This window comes from Vitis riparia, chromosome 4 (genome assembly GCF_004353265.1).
Source record: "Vitis riparia cultivar Riparia Gloire de Montpellier isolate 1030 chromosome 4, EGFV_Vit.rip_1.0, whole genome shotgun sequence".
NCBI classification, from domain to species: Eukaryota; Viridiplantae; Streptophyta; class Magnoliopsida; order Vitales; family Vitaceae; genus Vitis; species Vitis riparia.
This window is the reverse complement of record NC_048434.1, coordinates 6,847,673-6,869,945: the sequence shown is the minus strand read 5'-3', so window position 1 is coordinate 6,869,945 and position 22,273 is coordinate 6,847,673. Positions and strand designations below refer to the sequence as shown.

Genomic DNA, 22,273 nt, shown 5'->3' with positions numbered 1-22,273 from the left:
AACCAAATTTAAAAAAAAGATCCCAACCCAATCCACTAAAAAATAAATTATCTTGCCTTTTTGATCTAAATATTTGTAAGATTACTTTTTGAGGAGGTGACTTGACTTCCAAAGTTTGAACAATCATTTCTCCTATTAAAGCAAAGTGAAAAGTAAAATTGGCTTTTTCTGCCCTATCCAAGCTTTGAAGCCAAAAAACCAAAAAGGAAAAGTGACGAAGCCTTAATTCAAGCTTTGATTCCCTGCTTTTTAACAATAATTTCAAACACAGAATGAGAACATGAATAGAAAAAAATAAAAAAAAAATTTAAAAATAAAAAATAAAATAAAGAAAGAGAAACAAAAGCTTGGTTTTGTACTTGCCTGCCATTGCCCCATGTGATGTGTTCATATATTGAGTAATGTGAAAGGTCTATGTGCGCTTGGTCCAATGGGGTCCATCTCACAAGTCACACAATTGCCCAAAAAGAATCCACTTTTGATTTTTTTTCAATAATTATTTTATTTTATTTTATTTATTGAGAAATTAGTTTTGTAATCAATTCAATTTATAAATCTGTCACATTTTGCAGCTGCATACAAAAATCAAGACCAATTCTAAAATTAAAAATCAAAACTAATAACTATTGTATTTTGAATGTATCTAATAAATTTTATTTTAAGGTTGTTTATTTAAAGTCGATTAAATCTAAATTCAAACTGATATTCTAAATATAGTATAAATAGAATAGTTACTTTTATACTTTTATAAAAAAATTGTATTTAAAAGTAAAATACTAATTTTTAATAAGTTTTGTAAGGTAAGCGTTGGATTTTCAACCCGCAGGTAAAGTATAAAACTCATTAAAGGTCGAGATCGGTTTATAAGGTAAGTGTAGGATTTTGAACATGAAGGTAAGGTATAAAACAAGGGTAAGTGTAGGATTTTGAATATAAAGGTAAAGTATAAAACAGATCGAGATAGAGATCAAAATCGAGATTAAGAAATAAAGTGTATTTTTAAAAAATTAAAATTCTTATTCAATATTAATATGAATTAATTATAAAAAGAAAATACTGTCATAATTCTTCTTACAACTAATCATTGAGCTATTGGTAGGAAATTATGATAATGGATAGAGAGCCATTGATATGCATTTAAATATTTGGTAATAAGAAATGAGTCTTATAATATTTTTTAGAAGCTTGTAAAGACAAAAAAAGCATAATCTTATTTTTGGTGTCTTTATCTCAAAATTTCAATTATGTGACAAAAGGAATTTCAAAGGGTAATAATCCTCTACTACTCATATGAAGAGGGGCTCCACAACATTAAATTTCACTTTTGTTTACGTGGCAAGAGCCCATTGGTTTAACTCTATTCCTCAATTTATTTGGACCAAAATACCCTCGTTTATTATGTTTAATGCCCAGTTTATACACTCATGGGGGACACGTGTGAGTGACGGCCTGGGAGAAGATATGAGCTATGTGTAGAGAGAGAAAGAGTGTTGTAGAGAGAAAGAGAAAGAGAAAGAGAGAGAGAATGGTGAATGAAGAATGAAGAATGAATCATCATTATTATCATGAGCATCCGTTTATCACCAAATCACACAGATACAGACAGAAAACAACACCTAGGAAAGAGACAGACAAAAAACCCAGATCCTTGGATCCCCATTTCAACAACCTCTATATCTGACTCTTTCTCTTTCTAAAAACCAACAAAACAATCACTTTCTCTCTTTATAAACTCACATTCCTTCAGCCCCTCTTTCTCTGCATAGTGTGAAGGACAAGACACGTTCACAAAAGGGTTTCCTTTGATTCACAGCAAAATCCATGCCCTCTGGTTCCTGAATCCGCACTCTCTGCAATGCCGTCATCATGGTTGTTTAGTCTTTTTGGGTATTGGGTTTTTCTGGGGATCTATGTATTTTAACTGAAAAGGGTGTGGTGTTGGTTGCAATGTGGGTTGAATTGGAACGTTTATAGGGTTTCCAGTGGGTGATATTGTTGGATCTTGACGGTAGATGGCGCTGTTTCGGAAGTTCTTCTATCGGAAGCCGCCAGACGGGCTCTTGGAGATCTCTGAGAGGGTTTATGGTATGATATGATTGCGGCAATGTTGATGACATTTGGCTGTTTTGAGGGTCGGGGATTAATGGGGTTTGGTTGTACTTGAATGGGGTGCTTTTAATTTTTTGATTGTCTTGCCTTATTTGTTCATTGGTTGATAGTGTATGAATTTAAATGGGCATTCTCGTAGCTCATGTTCTTGTAGTAAGCTGTTTTGATAATTCATTTTTAATGCCTAAGAACTTTATGGACTGCTCGTGTGTGATCTTAATGGGGTTTGGTTTTACTTTAATGGGTTGTTTTTAGTTTTTTGATTGTCTTGCCTTATTTGTTCATTGGTTGATAGTGTACGAATTTAAGTGGGCATTCTCCTAGCTCATGTACTTGTAGTAAGCTGCCTTTTTGCTAATCTTAATGGGGTTTGGTTGTACTTTAATGGGTTGTTTTTAGTTTTTTGATTGTCTTGCTTTATTTGTTCATTGGTTAATAGTGTACGAATTTAAGTGGGCATTCTCCTAGCTCATGTTCTTGTAGTAAGCTGCCTTTTTACTTATCAAAAAATGTTTTTGTAGTAAGCTGTTTTTATAATTCATTTTTAATGTCTAAGAACTTTATGGACTGTTTGTGGGGAATCGTCACAATTAGTTCTATGTTGTAGGACGCGTACATTATTTCCAATGGCACGATGAAAGGAAATGAACAAAAATGATCTCACCACTATTGCCGTAGATAGGCTTAGTGGAGAGTGTCATTATTTTGTTAATGTTAGTTTGCTTGTTGAGAAAAGTCAGGAAAAGGAACAAAAATAAAAGGGGAAATTTCAACTTTGCATTGTAGATTTTAGATAGCAATTTGTTTCCCAGTGGAGGTGAATGTTTCAAATTTTGGCATAAAACTCTCTCTCCAGTTTATGACTCTTTGTGTGCATGTTATCATTGATTTGTGTTTAAGCATTTATAATTTTTAGTACATTCATTTACTTGTGATGAAATGCAAAGTGAATGGCACTTATGCATTAAATTGTGATTAATTCATCCTTAGTGTAAAATTTTCTAGATTAATATTCCTCATATGGTTGTGATTACACACTTGTGTATATGTTCAGTGTTTGATTGCTGCTTTACCACGGATGTTCTGGAAGATGAGGAATATAAAGTTTACATGGGAAGCATAGTGGGTCAACTTCGTGAGCACTTCCCTGATGCTTCATTCATGGTGTTCAACTTCCGAGAGGGAGACAGCCAAAGCCAGATTTCTAGTATTTTGTCTGAGTATGATATGACTGTGATGGATTATCCTCGACATTATGAGGGTTGCCCATTACTCACAATGGAGATGATCCATCACTTTTTAAGATCAAGCGAAAGCTGGCTCTCACTTGGGCAGCAGAATGTACTCTTGATGCATTGTGAGCGAAGTGGGTGGCCAATTTTGGCTTTCATGTTAGCTGCCCTCTTGATTTATAGGAAGCAGTACACCGGGGAACAGAAAACTTTGGACATGATTTACAAGCAAGCACCTCGTGAGCTCTTGCAGCTGATGTCTCCACTAAATCCATTGCCTTCCCAACTGAGGTACCTGCAGTATGTATCAAGAAGGAATGTAGGCTCAGAGTGGCCTCCACTGGATAGGGCACTTACGTTGGACTGTGTCATTCTCAGAATCATTCCTAATTTGGATGGAGAGGGGGGTTGTCGTCCAATATTTAGGATATATGGTCAGGATCCTTTTATGGTTGCTGATCGGACTCCCAAAGTCCTGTTCTCGACCCCAAAGAGGAGCAAAACCGTTCGGCATTACAAGCAGGTGGGCATAGGTCTCTTATTTATATTTGTATATTCTTCAGCCTTTAATTTTAAATGTGTTTTTTGATGGAGTAGAAAGGATATCTTCTTATGTTCTTTTCATCAATTTTGTTGTTATTTGTCTGTCAAATTATTATTATTTGCTTCATCGAAAGCTCTTACTTTGTGCTGTCCCTGATGATGTTGCAGCATTCTTGCTGAAAGTTGTTCATGCAGATTGGCTGGTTTATATGAATTTTCTTAGTTACTCTCATATTGTTCCTTCAGTAAATACTGCATCTAGAAAGAAATATTTTAATTTTGGATTGTTGTGTAACTTCTGATGATGCCTATATAATTTAATCATAAAAATCTATTAGCACATGATAGTCCACTCCTCTCTGAAAAGTGAATCTATTGTATTTCTTAATATTGCCCTTTAACACTAAACACTTCTTGGCGCTTATCTGAAACAATAATTTGCCTCGTATTTCCAGCTGCATTGTGATCCTAGATAACATCATTCTATTTAACAATGAGATTCTTATTTATTCATTACCATCTTGGGACCAAATTGTACTCCCTCTGAACAGAACAGATGCAATGGCACCAAGACTTTATAAGATGCTGCACTTAAATCTTCTTAGTAAAACTTCATCGATCAGATGAATCTACCACTTCTAATATGGGTTTTTTTGCAACTAAGCTTGTCTAATTTGTTAGTTCATTGCTGATTTTATTTTATTTTTGATTGGAAACGACACAAAGATTTATTGATAGATAAAAATAAGTACAAAAGAAGGATGAGGAATCCTCCCGCCAAAGAAAGCTAAACTATAGAAAAATACACTGAAAAACAAGCGAACACTCTAAAAAGACCACTCCTTATGGAGTACACACTGCTATCCAATCAAGTTGTATCACATTAAGGGGAGTCCCCTTAAAAACCTTGGAACAATAAGCCCAAAGAGAAGCAAGGAAAACAATAGAGTCCCAAAGATACTTTGAATTCCTTGCTTTTTCCTAAAAAATCCTCTCATTTCTTTCCCACCACACAATCCGAATAGGAGCGATGCTTGCAGCTTGCCACAAGGCTATCCCCCTCTTAGAAGAACCAAATCCATTAAATTTGATGGACATCATGTCAAGGATGCTCATCGGGGGGACCCAATCCATCTTAACTAATTGAAATAACCTGTGCCACAACCCAATCGTCAAGGAGCAATGAAGAAAAATATGATCAGCTGATTCCCTATGCTTCATGCACTGAATACAAATATCAGGACTAAGGGCTTTGTAGGGTCTTCTCACTTGTAGCATGTCATTAGTATTCACCTTCTTGTGTGCCACTAACCAGACGAAGGACTTCACTTTGAAAGGAACTTGAGAATTCCAAACGAACTTAGAAGGAAAAACTTGAGGAGATCCAGAAAATTGGGATAAAGCTAGAAAGAAGGATTTAACTGAAAAAAGCCCTGAAGAAGATAAGGGCCAAAATCTGGCATCTGGAGCCGAAGGAGATAAATGCAATCCATCGAGAGATCGCATGAGGCCTTTTAAGTCCTCTATCTCAGAATCTGACAGGTTACGACGGAAATTTAAATTCCAAGAGAAAGAATGAGTAGGACCGAGAACTGAAGAAATAGGTATGTTTTTATCTAAGACTACTCTAAATAGTCTTGGATATTGGGTTCCCAAAGGTTGGTCCCCCCACCACAAATCTTCCCAGAACCGAATTCTTTCCCCATTTCCTACCACAAACCGAGTAAACGAGGAAAACTCCTGAAAGACTTGAGTAATAGCCTTCCAAGGACAATTATGTGACCATCTGACTAATGTGTTAGCATCCCAACCATTGGAGTGTGAACCATAAATGCTTAGTATGACCTGATGTCATAGAGTTGAACCCTCTCTAGGGTACCTCCACAGTCATTTCCCTAAAAGAGCGAGATTCCTCAGAGAAATATTCCCAAAACCCAAACCCCCTATTTCCTTCGGTTTACACACGACATCCCACCTGACTAAATGATCTCTTTTGCCTTCCCCAATCCCTGACCATAAAAAATCCTTTTGCAACCTCTCGATTTTTGCAGCGACTGAAGCGGGTAACTTAAATAAGGAAAGAAAATAACAGGGCATATGGGTAAGGCAAGATTGGATGAGAGTTATCCTCCCTCCGAAGGATAGGTATGCCTTTTGCCATCCATCTAATCTTCTTGAAATTCTCTCAATCACTGGATCCCAAAATCCTCCTGCCCTGGGGTTCCCACCCAAAGGAAGACCCAGATAGAGTATAGGCCAGCTAGAAGCCTTGCATTCAAGCGTCTCAGCCAATCTTGAAATATGAGCTTGATCCAAATTGATACCGTAAATATTACTCTTGTCAAGATTGACCTTAAGCCCAGAAATATGCCCAAATGCTAACAAAAGACTCTTGAGAGTCTGCAAGTCTTCCTCCCTAGTGTTAGAAAAGAAGATGGTGTCATCGGCAAATTGCAAATGAGATACCCTAGTTCTGTTTCTACCCACCCTGAAACCCTCCAACATATTTCTCTCCTCTGCTCTCAAAAGCATCCTACTCAATACATCTGCTACTAAAGTAAACAAAAAGGGGGATAAAGGGTCACCTTGTCTTAATCCTCTCGATGCCTTAACCCAACCTTTAGCGCTACCATTCACTAATACTGCATAAGATACCGAGGACAAACATCCACTCATCCATTTCCTTTATTTAGGACTGAACCCCTTCTTCTCCAACACTTGATCTAAAAAATCCCACCTTACATGACCGTAAGCCTTTTCTAAGTCAATTTTGAAGACGACACCTTCCTCCTCTGATCGTCTTCTCTCATCCACTATCTCATTTGCTATGAGAACCGCACCATTATTTGTCTCCCTTGAACAAAAGCGCCTTGAGTAGAGTGGATGGTTTCATGTAGAACCCCTCTTAGACGCCCTGAGAGCATTTTGACTATTATCTTATAGAGACTAGTGATCAAACTAATGGGTCTAAAATTTGAGATTTTCTTTGTCGTACTCTTTTTGGGCAGAAGAACAATGAAAGAGGCATTAATGCTTTGATTGATAACTCCGCTCCTATGAAATTCTGCGAACACTCTCACTAGATCCTCCTTAATCACATCCCAACAGTCTTGGAATACTGCAATAGTAAAGCCATCAGGCCCCGGAGCCTTGTCCCTATCCATATGAAAAATGGCCTTAGAAATCTCTTCTTCAGTGAAAGGGGCATCCAAACTTATCGCACTCTCTTCCGAAATAGGGGACCAATCTAATCCTTCAATACTCCAAGACTCTCCTATAGGACTCGCGTAGAGTTTTTCAAAATAAAGTAAGATCTCCTCTGTGATTCTCTCGGCATTATTCAACACTAAGCCCCTTTCATTTTCCAACGCCTTGATATATTTCCTATTTCGCCTGCCATTAGCCACTTTATGAAAAAACTTAGAGTTGCAATCCCCTTCCTTAACCCATTTCACCCTAGCTTTTTGTCTCCAATGGATTTTCTCCCTCAAAATTAATTCCTCTAGCTCCCCTTTTCTTAAGGCTCTTTGATCTAACAATTCAGAGGTGAGACCCCCATCCTGCTCAATGGTGTCAAAGTTAGCTAAATCATTGAGGATACTTTTTTTCGTTTCATTAAGCTCTCCAAAAGAAAGCTTATTCCATTCCTTCAATTTTGCTTTAACAAATTGTAATCTCCTCATGAACTTGTGGCCTTCCCATCCGTTTCCTTGAAAACCCCTCCACCAATTTCTAAAGTTCTCCTTGATTGCTGATTTTATGGATAATGTGTGATTGGTCCAAACTGATTTTAGGGACAATGTTAGCTCATGGTCAAGGGATGCATGGTTGAAGGGTCATAAGTTCATGTAGAAGTTACAACTCATTAGTGAACTGAAAATTTGAGACAAGGAGAATTTTGAGGATATTAAAGTGATGAAAGTTGCTCTCTTTATAGACATCGGCCCAAAAGATTCTTGTGAGGGGGAGGGTGTTTTCACAACCGAATTAGCAATGTTGAGGGATGTGAAAAAGAAAGGACAAAAGAAACCTCAATTGGAGGAACTTTTATTTAGGGAAGAGATACCCGGAGAGAGAGAGCTAGGCTAAAATGTGCTAAAAAAAGGGGATTACAATTCTAATATTTTCTTAGGATGGCAAATGGAAGAAGAAAGTCTGTAGTGTCTGAAGAAAGGGTGTTGCTGGATGACTAGCAAAGTATATTTGAGGAGATTTTGAACTTTTTTTAGAGACTTTACAACAAATCAAATGTGAATCCTTGGAGGATAGAAGGTTTGGATTGGTCCTCAATATTTGAGGAGTGTGTTAAGTAGTTGGAGCCTCCCTTTCCAAAGAAGGAAATTCAAGGTGCAATGTTCATAGATATAGAAAAGGCTTCAAGCCCATATGGGTCTACCCTAGCATTTTATCAAAAATGTTGGAACACAATCAAAGAGGATTTGTTGAAGCTTTTTTCATAATTCTTTTCTTTTTGTTTTTTGATAGACAAAAGTTTGCATAATTCTATAGTACTATAGTCATAAATAAGAGCACCAATGCCATTTTCATTGTACTTGCATCTAGAGAATTTAGTCTGCCAAAGCCTCTGGCTTTAGACCTATAAGTTTGGTTACTAGTCTTTATGAGGAAATAGCCAAAATGTTATCCCATTGCATTCAAGGATTTCTATACAAAAGCATTGATTTGTTTGAAGATGCTTATGTTGAGGGAAGACATATCCTTGAGTTAGTCTTTGTGGCTAATGAAGTGGTGGATGAAAGAAGACGTTCAAGTGGATCAGAATTTTTTGCAAGATAGATTTTGAAAATGCATATGATTATGTGGATTGACATTTCTTAAATCATGCTTTAGAGAGGAAAGGTCTTAGTCAAAAGTGGAGCTTATGGATTTGAGGTTGTTTATCACTTGTTAATTTTGTTGTATTAGTTAATAGGAGTGCCAAAGGTTGAGTTACAGTATCTAAAGGTTTACTAGAGAGCTTTTCACCAATTCTTGTTCATGTGTTGAGTTAGTTGGTTTTGAAAGTTGAGGATCTTGGGTTGCTAGAGAGCTTTTTGGTGGGTAGAGATATGACTAGGGTGACTTATTTACAATTTGCTGATGATTTTATATTTTTCTTTAGAACTACCTAGAGGAATTGCAAAGTCTTACAATCATTCTAATGGTTTTTGGATGCATATTTGGCCTCAAGTTTAATTAATAAAAAAAGTGCATTGGTGGGGATTAGTGCTAAATATGAACTTATTTTTTGTTTTGCTACCCTCCTAGAATGTAGGATGTTCTTGGGCCCTAGCTTATTTGGGTCTCCCTTTGAGTAGGAATCCTAGAGTTGTTTCGTATTGAGACCTAAGAAGAAAGGTTTTTTTTTTTTTTTTTTCTTTTTCCCTTGGAGGTAGAATAATCCTTGTACAATCATATTGATCTTTTATCTCCATTTGTTTCTTTCTTGCTTTCGAAATCCTAGTAAAAGTGACCACTAGGATTGAGGGATTATAGTGAGATACTAAGTAGTTAGGGTTTAGGGAAAAGAAGAAGATGGACCACCTCATTGGATTAGAGCATGTGTGTAAACTAAAAAGAGATAGAGGTTTGAGGTTAGATAGGAGCTTCTTGAGGAAGAGAGCCCTTCTTGGAAGTGGTTGTGGAGGTTTTTCTTAGGGGGAACAACACTTTATGGCATAGGATCATCTTAAGCATTTATGTTTTGGATGCAGTGTAGTCAGTGGTTGCAACATTGTCCTTGGAATTCTAATGGTCCAGTTTTCACCAATTTCTCTAATTTTACTTGTTTCTATGTGGGAAAGGGTATAAAAATTTGGTTTTGGAAGGATATTTGGTTGGGAAATTGAAGGGAAATTAACCTCTTAAACTTCAATTTCCTAATCTTTTCAGGTTTGCAAGGAGTAATGACTATCCTACTTCTTCTGTCATAGTTCCTTCCTCTAACTCTCCATTTTAGAATTTCAATTTCCATTGGGAACTTTCTGATCTAGAAATTGAGGACCTAACAATACTCCTTTCCTCCTTATTTCATGTTTACCTTTCACTTACCTTCCTAGATGTGAAAGTTTGGTCACTGACACTTTCAGGACTTCTTAGTGAGTTTCCTTTTTAGTGTTCTTACAATTTCTCCTATCTTTACTCCTTTCTTCCTGCTAAAGTCAATGAAAAGCTCCATCTAAGGTTAAGGCTTTTGCAAAGTTTGCAACTAATAAGAAGGTTAATACTAACGATATGCTACATGTAAGAAGCCTTATAAAACTCTTAGCGTGGACTGATGTGTTATGTGCTTGGAGAGTAGTGAACCAATTGATCATGTCTCTCTTTGTTGCTCCATAACACTAGGACTTTAGCATAGATTGTTTGGTCTTGATATGGATTTTATTGTGGGAGATAAATGCTAGGATCTTTGAAGATAAGAAATTCATGAAGCTATTTAAGATTTGGTTCACTTCCTCTCATCCCTTTTGACATCTATCACTTATCTTTTTTCTGGTACTCCTTTGAACCTTCTATTATTGGATTAGGAAAATGTTTGCTACTCTAAAAGATCTTTTGAGAAGACAATGCTTGACTGGTTACACCCTTCAATTGTTTCAGTAAAGTTAACTTTTTGATGGGTGTTCTTTGGGTAATCCTTGCCAACTAGGTGTAGAAGGCGTGACCAGAGGTTATTCAGGTACAGATTGATGACTTACTTTAAACTTTTTGGAGTGGATTCAACCGTTGAGGAGAAGATATTAGCATTACACAAAGGCTTTCTGCAACCCAAAAATTTATGTCCATTCAACCTAAATGTAGAGGGAGATTCTACTCTTGTTATTTCTTGGGTGTCTTATAGGGAGAGAGGTTCATGGAAGTTAGATAGTCGGCTTCTGTAAGATTTTAGATATTGCTAGTGAGGTGGGATGCTCCTTCTCTTGGGTTTCTTGTATAATTAATCACACTGTAAACCATTTAGCGAATCAAGGAGCATTTTGTAGTATATGTGCATTGTTTTTTTCCTATGATCATATCTGCAGTTTGTTTTTGTTTATTTTTTTGGAGCAATATGCCTTCTACTTTCTGATCAGTAATTATGCATCTTGGAAGAATTTCTCATCCTTTTTTGTATTTATCATTCAATGCAATACATCTGTTTCTGATTAAAAAAAATGTCAGTTCACTGCCTCTCTAAAGAATATTATGTTAGAATATGTCCACACCTTCATAAGATTGGTCTTCTTTTACTTTTAGAAGATCAAGGGCTGGGGTTTTGATGTTGCTTTGTCGTGGGTCTAATTTAAATGGCAGTAGCAGTCCTGAAAATGGGGCAAGTTAAAGCCTAAATCTTATCACAATTAAGAACCTGGATTATGAAGCTTGGTGTGACATTGGATTCGTCACTTTTTGTTAGGCACTGTTCTCTAATATATTTTCTATTGCCTATCCAAAAAAAGAGCTTGGTATGGCTAAATTGTTCGTAGGCTCGATTGAGTTAGTTAGGGTTAAGTGGCACCTGTAATTTCAATCATGAACAGGAAATTGAATTTCATATATATATATATATATATATATTTAACTTTTCTGTATGCCAGTGCTTCCACTATGGTACAACAATTACTAATGGGGGCTTCAATGGAGTTAGAAATATCTTTGGGATAGGCATTTCTTTGGCTTTGATGTAATTCAAATGTGCATTTATGTTTTTCCCTATCTCAGTTATATGATATTTTTTTCCCTTTTCTGGGAAAATCCTTTATATTCTGATCCAGGAAGATTGCGAGCTAGTTAAAATTGACATCCATTGCCATATTCAAGGGGATGTTGTGCTTGAGTGTATTAGCTTGGAAGAAGATATGGAACGTGAAGAAATGATGTTTAGGGTCATGTTTAACACAGCTTTCATACGATCAAATATTCTGATGCTTAACCGTGATGAAATCGATATCTTATGGAATTCTAAGGATCAATTCCCTAAAGACTTCAGAGCAGAGGTATCTCTCTCTCTCTCTCTCTCTCCTTGAATATATATGTCTAGTGCTTCGGCAATTTAATTTTGCTCCTGTTTTTATTTTGGTGAAGGTTCTATTTTCGGAGATGGATTCGGGTAATTCCCTTATTACAATTGATTTGGAAGGTGTTGAGGAGAAAGACGGTCTTCCTATGGAAGCATTTGCAAAAGTTCAAGAGATCTTCAGCAATGTTGATTGGCTAGATCCAAAGACAGATGTGGCATTCAATGTGCTCCAGCAAATCACTGCATCAAATGTTCTCCAGGAATTGGAGACTGATTCTGCTCAGAGTGGAGAAACTGTTGGTTTGTTGCAGGAATTAAGTCCTGAAAAGGTTGAAGATAAACCAAAACCTAAGGCAGCAGAAAACAATATCAGCAGTACCACATCCATGGCTTTGGGGAAACAACATATGACATCAGCTAAACCATCTGTAGATGCAAATTTGATTAGAAGGAAGATTGATCCCCAAGAACTGCAGGTTGCACTTCAACGGCCTGCTCAATCTAAGATCATATCCCAGCGGATACCTCAGACTCCTATATCTAATCCAGTTTCAAACAGTAACTCCTTGCAAGGATCACCTATGCCTATCTCAAGATATCATAGTGCACCGTCAGCCCTTGGCATTACAGCTCTGTTGCATGATCATGCTGCACCTATAGGTCAAGAAGTCACTCAATCAGTCACAATATCTCCACTTTCTCCTGCTATTTCAGTTCCTGTTTCACGTGTGACAAAACCTATGCAGCCCTGTATTGTTTCAATTCCCCCAGCCCCACCTCCACCGCCCTCATTGCAACCTTCTCTGGAGCCTCCTACAAGTATGACTAAAATTTCTGCTGCCCCTCCTCCTCCTCCTCCCCCTCCTCCTTGTGCTCCTCAACGATCCCCTCTTACTTCATCAGCTTCCGAACCAACTCGTTTTTTACTTACTAAACAGCCTGGAGCCTCCTTACAGGGAAGACATCAGTCATCACTGATGCCTCCTCGACCACCACCACTACCACATTCCTTTTCAGGGAAATGTCAATCTTCCACCGTCAAGAACTCCCCCTCCCCTCCCCCTCCTCCTCCCCCTCCTCAACGCTCTTGTTTTTCAGGGACTTCTACATCTGCCACTGTCAATAACTCATTTTCAACTCCAGCTCCCCCTCCCCCTCCTCCTCCCCCTCCTCAACGCTCTTGTTTTTCAGGGACTTCTACATCTACCACTGTCAATAACTCATTTTCAACTCCAGCTCCCCCTCCCCCTCCCCCTCCCCCTCCTCCACCCTGTGGGGTCACTCCATCAGTTAGCTGCTTGCTTTCCTCATCATTGCATAAGATGAACTCGGTGGTTCCTGTTGGTCCTCCTCCACCTCCTCCACCTCCTTCATGTTCTGGGTCTGCCTCAAGTCCCAACATTACATCTACAGCCCCACCATCTCCTCCTCCCCCTGGTTTTATGCCAAAGGATTCTAGGTCCAATAATTTTCCACATGCTCCACCACCTCCACCTGCTCCTTTTGGCAAAGGGTTATCAAAAGCTTCTGGTGCCCAAGCTGCTGGCAGCAATGGAAATATACCTCCATTTCCTGGTCCACCTTCTGCTCAGTTTGGTGGAAAGGGTCGAGGCCTATCACGAGCTGGTCCAAAAATTCAGGCTCAACCCAAAAAGGCTTCTTTGAAGCCATATCATTGGTTAAAGTTAACAAGGGCCATGCAAGGGAGCTTATGGGCAGAGACGCAACGACCTGAGGAAGCTTCCAAGTATATTTTGTATCCAAGGCCATTCTTTTCTTCATTTGGTAAATAGTTGTTTCTGTTAATATGATATAAGCATTTTAATGATATGCGTCTGTTTCATCCTTGCTAGGGCTCCTGAGTTTGACATGTCAGAACTAGAAAGTCTTTTCTCAACAGCTGTTCCAAATTCGGAAAATGGGGGCGTGGGTGGAAAATCAAATCGTCGTGCCTCAGGACCTAAATCTGAGAAAGTCCAGCTGGTAATTTAGTTTTTTAATTTTTAAGAATGTAGTATGTAGTTACTTCTGTGCATTTTGTTAACTCATGGTGTAGCTGGCAAGATTTTTTTTTTTTTTTTGACCTATAAACCCACCTGGCCTTTATCAGGTTGGGCTACTGTGGGTTGTGGTTGGATCTGCACTGCTTGATTATGATCACGTTAGGTTTGGGTTGTCTTCTTGACCTTGGTGAGTTATTACTGTCAGTTAACTCTTTTGTTGCCATGCTGAGAGAAATTATATCAGGCATGTGCATTACAAAATGTTTTAAGTACCCTTGTCGAAAATGCCTATCAAAAGAAAAGAAAAAGTACTCTGGTCAACAAGTGGGAGACCTCTTCTAAACAGTCTCTTCAGCTCTAAACAAAATGTATATTTGTCCTAGAAAATAAGTATTTTTGTTAAAACCTATAAAATTGTACCTTACTGTTTAGGTGAGTGGATTTAATGCTTGGTTATTAATTTTATTCACAATTTTGAGGCATGCTGTTTTGAGTTGCTTTTCAAATTCCCATCCTGGTCATAAATGTGCCGATTCAAGTTTAGCTTTGCCCTTTGATTGTTCAAAGCCAAAACAATATGAAAGGACCTGAAACCACCAATTGCCAGATGTACCCTTCACCATTTATTTTGTCCTTTTTTTTTTAATATATTTTTTGAGTGTGCATGGGGGATATTTTTGTTCTTTGTCTTAGACTATTTGCAATACGCTCCTCAGCAGCTAAGAAGGTTTTTCTTTTTGAGCATGGAGTTGGGTAACAATATGATTCAAATTATGAAATGTAAGATCTGGTGAAAATCATTGGATTTTTCTGGAAAGGAGACTCAGAACTGAATTCTGATTATTTAATGTAAGGCTTGTAAATTTTACTTTAATGATCACATATGAATAAAAAATTTACCAATTCAGTTAGATTTTCATTTTGGTTACTGCTGTGAAGTGTTGTAGGGCAGCATTGTTCATGTTCTTTTAACTATAGGGCAGCATTGTTCATATTCTTACATGCAGTTAATAAGGGTTTTCTTATGCCTCTAAATTGTAGATATCTTTCTTTCTTTTTTTGTCTCTCTCTCTTTCTTTCTTTTTTTGCTCTAAATTGTAGTGATCTTTCTTTTTTATTTTAAGTAGAAACCTAACATATCTGTGAAAAAGCAGAAGAAAACAATACAATAAAGGGGGCTATTTAGGGAGTTTTATGACCAAGGGAAGTTTGAATGCTTTGTTTTCGTGTTAATTCCAAAGAACAGGGGTGCTGAAGATCTGAAAGATTTAGGCCTATTAGCTTGGTGAGGGGTTTGTACAAGCTTCTTGCTAAAGTCTTGGCTAATAGGTTGAAGAGGGTGATGGGTAGAGTGGCCTTTGAGTTACAAACTGTGTTTGTGAAGAGTGGAGAGATCCTTGATGTATCACTTACAGCTATGGAGGCTATTGATTCTTTGTTGAAGAGTGGATCTAGTGGCATAATTTGTAAGCTTGACATTGAGAAAGCGTACAATCATGTTAACTAGGACTTCTTGATAGCTATTCTTAGAAAGATGGGGTTTGGTTAGAAATGGTTTGAGTGGATTAAATGGTGCATATTTGATAATAAAGTTTTTCGTTCTTGTTAATGGAATCTCTTCTGGGTTTTTTCAAAGCTCAAAAGGATTAAGGCAAGGAAATCCTCTCTCTCCTTATCTATTTGTTTTGGCGATGGAGGCGTTCGGTTGTTTGTTGGAGAAGGCTAGAGAAGGTTTTTTTTTTTTTTTCCTGTTTTAGGGGAAAGAGAAGTGGAAGGGGAAGTGAGAGGGTGGAGGTCTCCCGTTTGTTGTTTGTTGATGACACATTAATTTTTTGCAAGGCTTCTCAAAGACAAGTGGCTCATTTAAACTGGTTGCTTATGTAGTTTGAAGCTATTTCAAGTTTGAAAATCAACCTGAAGAAAAGTGAATTGATCCAAACTGGAAGGGTAGCTAATGTTTTAGCTCTTAAGTTGGGATGTAAAGTGGGAAGATCCCAACTATTTATTTGGGATTGGTATGCGTAGGTATGACAACGAGGTGGGTTTAGGGTGGGTTGTCCCCATCCCATCCCACCCCAATTATGTAAATAAATTCGCATCCTTGTCCCCAAAAAAGTTTAAATGGGAGAGGGGACAAGGCAAAACCCGAACTCACCCCAAATGCGACCCAGGTTTCAAAAAATCTCCCTAAACCTGCCTTTAATCCAGTTATGCTTCTATCAAACCCACCCTATTAGAAGTGGGGCAGCATGAGGTGAGTGCCTAAAAATGTCCCTCCTTATTGGCATCCCTAACCATTAGGGACTCCGTTTAGAGCAAAGTCTGCTTGGGATATTGTGGAAGAGAAATTTGACAAAAGACTTGCATTGTGAAAGGCGATATATCTCGAAAGGAGGGAGATTGGCCTTTATTTAAAGCACTTTGTCCAATCTGTCTGTACACTTCATGTCCTAGTTTAGCATGTCTAGAAAGTTCAGATTAAGGATTGAGAAAGTTCAAAGAGACTTCCTTTGTGAAGGAGGGGCTTTAGAAAAAAAGATTTATCTGGTAATATGGCTGATTGTTTGCATAGGGAAAAATAAGGGGGTGTAGGAATAGGAAATCTTTCTTCTCCTTAATAAGACTCTTCTGGGAAGATGGAGTTAGTGATATGTGTCATAGGAAGAGGCTTTTTGGAAAAAGGCCATTCAAGGAAAGTATGGGGAGGAGGAGGGGGGTTGGTGTTGTTATAAAGTAAGGGGGGGAGGGTATGGGGTTGGCGTTTGGAAAACCATTAGGAAGGGTTGGGATGTGGTTGGCAGTAAAATATCCTTTGAAGTGGAGGATGAGAATAATTGAAGTTTTGAAAGGATAAGTGATGTGAGGATAAACTCTTAGCTAGTACTTTCCCTTCCTTGGAGGCCTTAGCTACGTCAAAGGAGGCTTGATGTCAAATGTTTGGGATGATATGGTTGAGGGGGGACATTAGAATCCTCGTATCATTAGACATTTGAAATCAATGCATCTACAAAGGATGTTGAAGCTTTGCTTGAAGATTTGTTGTTTTAAACCTTTATTTACATACCAAGTCCTAGTTGAGCTGAATAACACTAATAGGAGTGCCCTTAATATCTAAAGTTGTTAAGGCCTAAAAACAGGAATAGAAGTAAATTAAGTCTTATATCAACTCTATGCTTTTCCACCTATCCTAAAAAATCTTTGCATTTTTCTCCCACCATATCCAAATCAAAGTGAGGCAAACAATTTTCCAAATAGTTTTGTCTCTTCCTATACTCTCCAAGCCTTTAAAGAAATGGTCATTATGTCACTTATGCCCCCAGGAGGAACACAATCTAACTTGACCAAGCTAAATAATTTATACCAAATTGCCATAGTCATCAGATGATGTAAAATGAGATTAAAACAATCATCTTACCACTCATCATACACATAGTGCAACAGTTAGGACTAAGCGCTTTGTGAGGTCTTTCACTTATAGCAAGTTGTTAGTGTTGACCTTCTTGTTGGTCACTAGCCAGACAAAGGCCTTAACCTTAGATGAGGCTTTAGATTGCCATATGAATTTTATTGGACACAAATGAACATGATCCGGTAGATTGGATAGTGAAAAAAGGAAGGATTTGTCGAAACTTCATTGATCTAGAATTGAAGAGCTTGAACTTTTTATGCCATCTTTTACCTTTGTGTATTTGTCACCTTCTTAGATGAGAGAGTTTGATCATTGAATTCTGTAAGCTTGCTTTTTGTAGTCTTTCTTTTCATCTCTTTCATTTAGAACTCTTAAATCCTCATTGAAGGTTAGGACCTTTAAATGACTGTAATGGGCTATTTAGCTTACTTGGATAGATTGGGATTCCCCCAATCGTGTGGTATATATTTTTATCTCTTTTAGAGGATTTAGGGATAATCCTAGAAGAATGCTACTTTGGCTTGTGGCTTGCCTTGTGTTTTTATGGATAGTTTGGAGAAAGGGGAATGTGAGAATTTTTTAGGATAAATTGAGGACCTTAGAATCTATTTTGGATTTGATACATTTCTATTCCTCTTTCTAAGCCTCTATAGCTTTTGAGGGTACTCCATTGAACAATCTACACTAGATTGGAACATGATAAGAGGGTAGGTTGGAAGATGCTCTCAATATGGGCTCCACTTCCATTGAGTTTGATTAAGTTGAACTTTGATGGGTATGGTCTAGATAACCTAGGCCAACTAGGAATCAAAGGTGTGATGAGTGATCACCATGGTACAGTTGTGAGCCATCTCTAAATTGAAAGGAAAGGGTTTGGTTATTAGGTTGGAGATCTTAGTTCTTTTGGAGGGCTTATTATAGGTTAAGGTTTTGGGTTTTTCTTATTTTTTGGTGGAAGGAGATTCTACTATAGTGATCTCATGGGTATCTAAGTTGGAAAGAGATTCTTAGAAGTACAACATGTGGTTCCTTGAATCCTAGATCTAGCTAGTAGTTGAGGTTGTTCCTTGTCTTGATCGCCTCATTCAACTAATGCGTTTGCTCATGAGTTATCTAAACATGGTGCAAAGCAAATGGTTTCTTTTGTAAAGGATTTTATATTTTTTTGTTATCCTTTGCATTTTGGAAGTATTATTATTATTATTATTATTTTGGAAATTATTATTATTATTTTTTTGTTCTTATTTGTATTTTGGAAGTATTTATCATCCTTTGCTTGTACTTAGAAGTCATATCAATAAATAGCATATTTTTCCAAAAACAAAACAAATGGCATAGTTTTTAATTTTTTATTAGAAACAAAAGATGTATTAATTAATATGAAGAAAACATGAGAAGGATAAGAAATCCTTTCAAAACTTGGAAATTGCTTAAGGTTCTGAGCGATGGAGAAAGGGGATCGTTGCATCTAAGCAATGAAGGAAAATGTTGGTTTGGTTACTCTTGGAGGTAAATGTTGGTTTGGAGTGGAGTCGAAAACCTTTGAAATCTCGTTGGAGCTTGGAAAAGGTAAGATGGTAGGGAAGATTGTGGAGAAGGGTAGAGGGTTTTCCGCTTGGATCAGGTTTGGGGAGAGGGCTCTTGCTAGCTTCTAGAAGGGGTGGAAGATTGCCTGAAAAGGAAGTTTAGTCGTAGTTGTGTTGCAACAAAGTTGGAAGATTTCGGCTTTGCTTAACTTTGAGCATAAAGGAGAAAAGGTTCTCCTTAGTTTTTCCAAAGGGAAAAAATTTCCTAAGGGGTTGGAAGATCCTTGCCATCAAACTAAGGAGCATTGGAGTTGTTCTTGAGCCTAGGCCTTTGGAGGCTTCAAAGGAGTTTGTTAGGTGTCGGGAGGAAAAGGAAAAAAAGGGAGGTGTTGTTATTTTAAACCATGTTTTTTTTGCGGAGGTATTGAATAGAGGCAAGAGGGAGATGGGTGAGGTTGTGTGGATTGAGAGTGAGACAAAGGAGGTGTTCAACAACTTAGTGTCTCTCAAGAAGTGTTTGGTAGGGAGATGGGAGGCTCCTTCTAACCATTTGTTGATTTTAGACTTTCTGAAATCTTGGGCTCAATATTCTTGGGGTTTGAAAGGCGAGTTACATCTGTGTTTGTTGGGAGGCACTCTCATTTAATTTGAGTTTGAAGATGTTTTTAAAGTCGAAAGGGTTTTGCTTTTAGGGCCTATTTTGGTCAAGGGAAGAAAACTCTAGTTGGAGTGGTGGAGGCCAGGTGTTGGTTGTTTTAGAGAAGGTGCCTGTGTTGGTGAAGTGTGGGTGAGGGTGTTGGGTTTACCAATGCATTTGTGGGGAAAAGAATTCTTTAAGAGATTGGGTGATGCTTGTGAAGGGTTCGTTTCAATGGACGAGGAGGTAGAGGAGAGGTGTCACTTGAAATGGACTAGATTACTTGTTAAATTTAGTGGGAGGAGGTGCTAAGCTAGTTGCTTATGGTGGATAGAGAAAACATTTTTGCCATCCAATTATGGTGGGAAGTTTTGCCATGACTATCAAGGGTGGCCTCTAAGGTGAGTTGTAGACTTCCAAAAAGTCAGGGATGAAAGGGAGGGAAGTGCACGCACGGTTGGGAGGGTGGAGCGGGACGAAGGGAAACGTGTTGGAGAGGTTTTGTAGGTGTTAGGTGCAATGCTAAGTCTCTCTGTGTGAGCAACGAGAGATAACTTTTTTAAACAAAGTCAATAGCTCTATTTGTGAGCTTCTTGGCCCCTCTTGTGGGTTGGTGGGTCCTTGGCCTTCAGAATGCAAAGTGGGTGAAGGGATCCCTTTCATCTCCTTGAGCTAGCCAATTGTCGTTGGCTCTGTCCCATCTAGAGAAAGCCTTGGTAGGCTAGCCAAGTCTGGGTTGTGCCTTTTAAGTTCTCTAGATGGTTGACCCAAAGGTTTGTTCTCCAACCCTTTATTTCGAGAGCTTAGGTGAGAAGACCTAAGTGGGTCTCTTGAGACCTCCCATCAATGGAGGTCCTGTTGGTTCCTTGGAGCACTTCAATGATCCCTTCTAAGGGTGGTGCCTCTAGGATTGTTGCTGTGGGTTTTAGGGGTCGATGAAGCCCTCTTGGCAAATGAGACTGGATTCAAAGGTAGGGCTTCCTCCCTTCCCCCTCGTCCCCCTTCCCCCCCCCAAATTTCTTCTCCTCACTCTCCAATTGGATTGCTTGTTCGCGACAATGGGCCTGCTTACTTGTTAAGGGCGGACCCTTCCTTGGGTTCGGGTGTTCAACCACTAAAGATGCTGCTCTGAGATGGAAGGATGTCGAATCTCATGGGAATTGCAGCAAAGGGCCTTATGGGTAGGGAGTTGGTGGTTAGGACTGAAGAGGTGGAGGATTTCAGGGCCATGGAGGCTAGTAGCAACTCAGTGGGGGAGGTGGTTTTTTCCGAAAGCCTTCCTTATAAGTTTTCCAAGTTCAGTAACCTTTTGGGGATGCTAGTGAAGGGTTTTGAAAATGAAACTAGCTCCCTCATGAGGAAAATGGAGGCAAGAAAAGGGCGTGGGGTTAAGATCTCAGGGGAAAAGAGGAAAACGTGTTAGTCTTCTTGGGTTGAGATGGAAATTCGAAAACTTGAATGTTCGGTTAATTACAATAGCTCTTCTCTCTCAATCGGGGAAGAGGGAGGAACAGTGGGGTTTAATCTCTCTTACTGTGAGGACACTTCTTCTTCCACAGCTTGGTTGTGGGTTATTGGCTACAAAAATACTCATAGGTGTTTTCTATTTTGTCCTCGTCATTAGTGTGTAGGAGTTTGTTTGTCAATGCATGGATCGGATGCCTGGAAACTTCTGTGTTTGTCAATGCATTAACGAATAAGGCATATTGGCCACTGGTTATTGCTTCAAGATTGTCAGGAATTGGCTTTGATAGAAAATCTGCATACAATAAACTATATGTTATTTTTGGAGTCATAGGTAGTTTTCTGGCTTGCAAGAGGCAACAGTTTTTTTTTCATTTCTTTTACGAAATGGAAAATTCATTCATTCATGTGTTTGCTGCCGGGAAGTGAGGCTCTTTATATTCCCCCAACCTTACTCTTGCCTTTAACCATGTCTCTCCAATAAAATGATTAATGTAAGAAGAATATCTAAATCTCTGTTTTTTATCCCTGGTTCTTGCAGATTGACCTTAGGCGAGCATATAACTGTGAAATCATGCTTACAAAAGTTAAGATGCCATTGCCTGATTTGATGGTGAGTCAAACCCTACTGCTTTTTTACATGAGTAAATCCTCGTTTATAATCAGAGCTGGAATTGTGTTCTGTAAGTTCAAGTTTTAAGAGGTTGTGACTATAAATGCCAACTGGTAAATTTTATGATTATTTGTTTTGAACAAATGAAATGACATGTTTTCCTTGTCTTATTATTTATGAGTTCACCCACTATTCCCTTACGTCCATGTCATCTTGATGCCCCAGAAATGATACATAGGGATTATGTCTGGCATAATTTTTATAATACTGTATATTAAATTGAATCTTCACCTAAAAATTTGAATTCTTATTTTGGATTCCTTTTTTGAATATTCATATATTTGGATTTATGATGGGATTCTTAAATACTATCGGGCTTTATAATTTTTGGATGAAGTGTGTGATTGTCTTGGCTGAAATTATTTGTAATAAAAATGTTACCTAACTAGAATGAAGTGTGTAACCATCTTAGGTGAAAGTACTTGGAATAAAAGAGTTAATACCTAACATAAAGGTTTCCTATCATAAATGCTGAACAGTGTTTTCAATGTAGGAAAAAGACTCATTTGATAATTTATAAATACAAATAGGCACAATGAGCTTGAGAACCTCTAGAAGCTTATGAAGAATTGTTATGCAACAAATATAATGATTCAAATTTATCAAAAAAAAAAAAAAAAGATTCAGAAATATCATCATAAAATGGGGTGAATTTTGTAAACATTGTTTTTGTGTCAA

At 38.0% G+C, this 22,273-nt stretch overlaps 1 protein-coding gene across 8 annotated transcripts in view; it reads left to right on the top strand.

Moving 5' to 3' along the window:
- Positions 1-1,517: 1,517 nt before the first annotated feature.
- Positions 1,518-22,273, top strand: part of LOC117912922 (formin-like protein 18) — a 38,083-nt gene continuing 17,327 nt past the window's right edge. For 7 of the 8 annotated variants that reach the window (XM_034827719.1, XM_034827720.1, XM_034827722.1 and 4 more), the window contains exons 1-6: positions 1,518-2,085; positions 3,164-3,864; positions 11,639-11,860; positions 11,949-13,630; positions 13,737-13,866; positions 21,464-21,535. In XM_034827719.1, the coding sequence (XP_034683610.1) occupies positions 2,013-2,085; positions 3,164-3,864; positions 11,639-11,860; positions 11,949-13,630; positions 13,737-13,866; positions 21,464-21,535 (2,880 nt within the window). In that variant the 5' untranslated portion in view covers positions 1,518-2,012. Of the gene's footprint in view, positions 2,086-3,163; positions 3,865-11,638; positions 11,861-11,948; positions 13,631-13,736; positions 13,867-13,993; positions 14,074-21,463; positions 21,536-22,273 lie in introns of all 8 variants that reach the window. The other variant, XM_034827727.1, reaches the window with a different exon arrangement.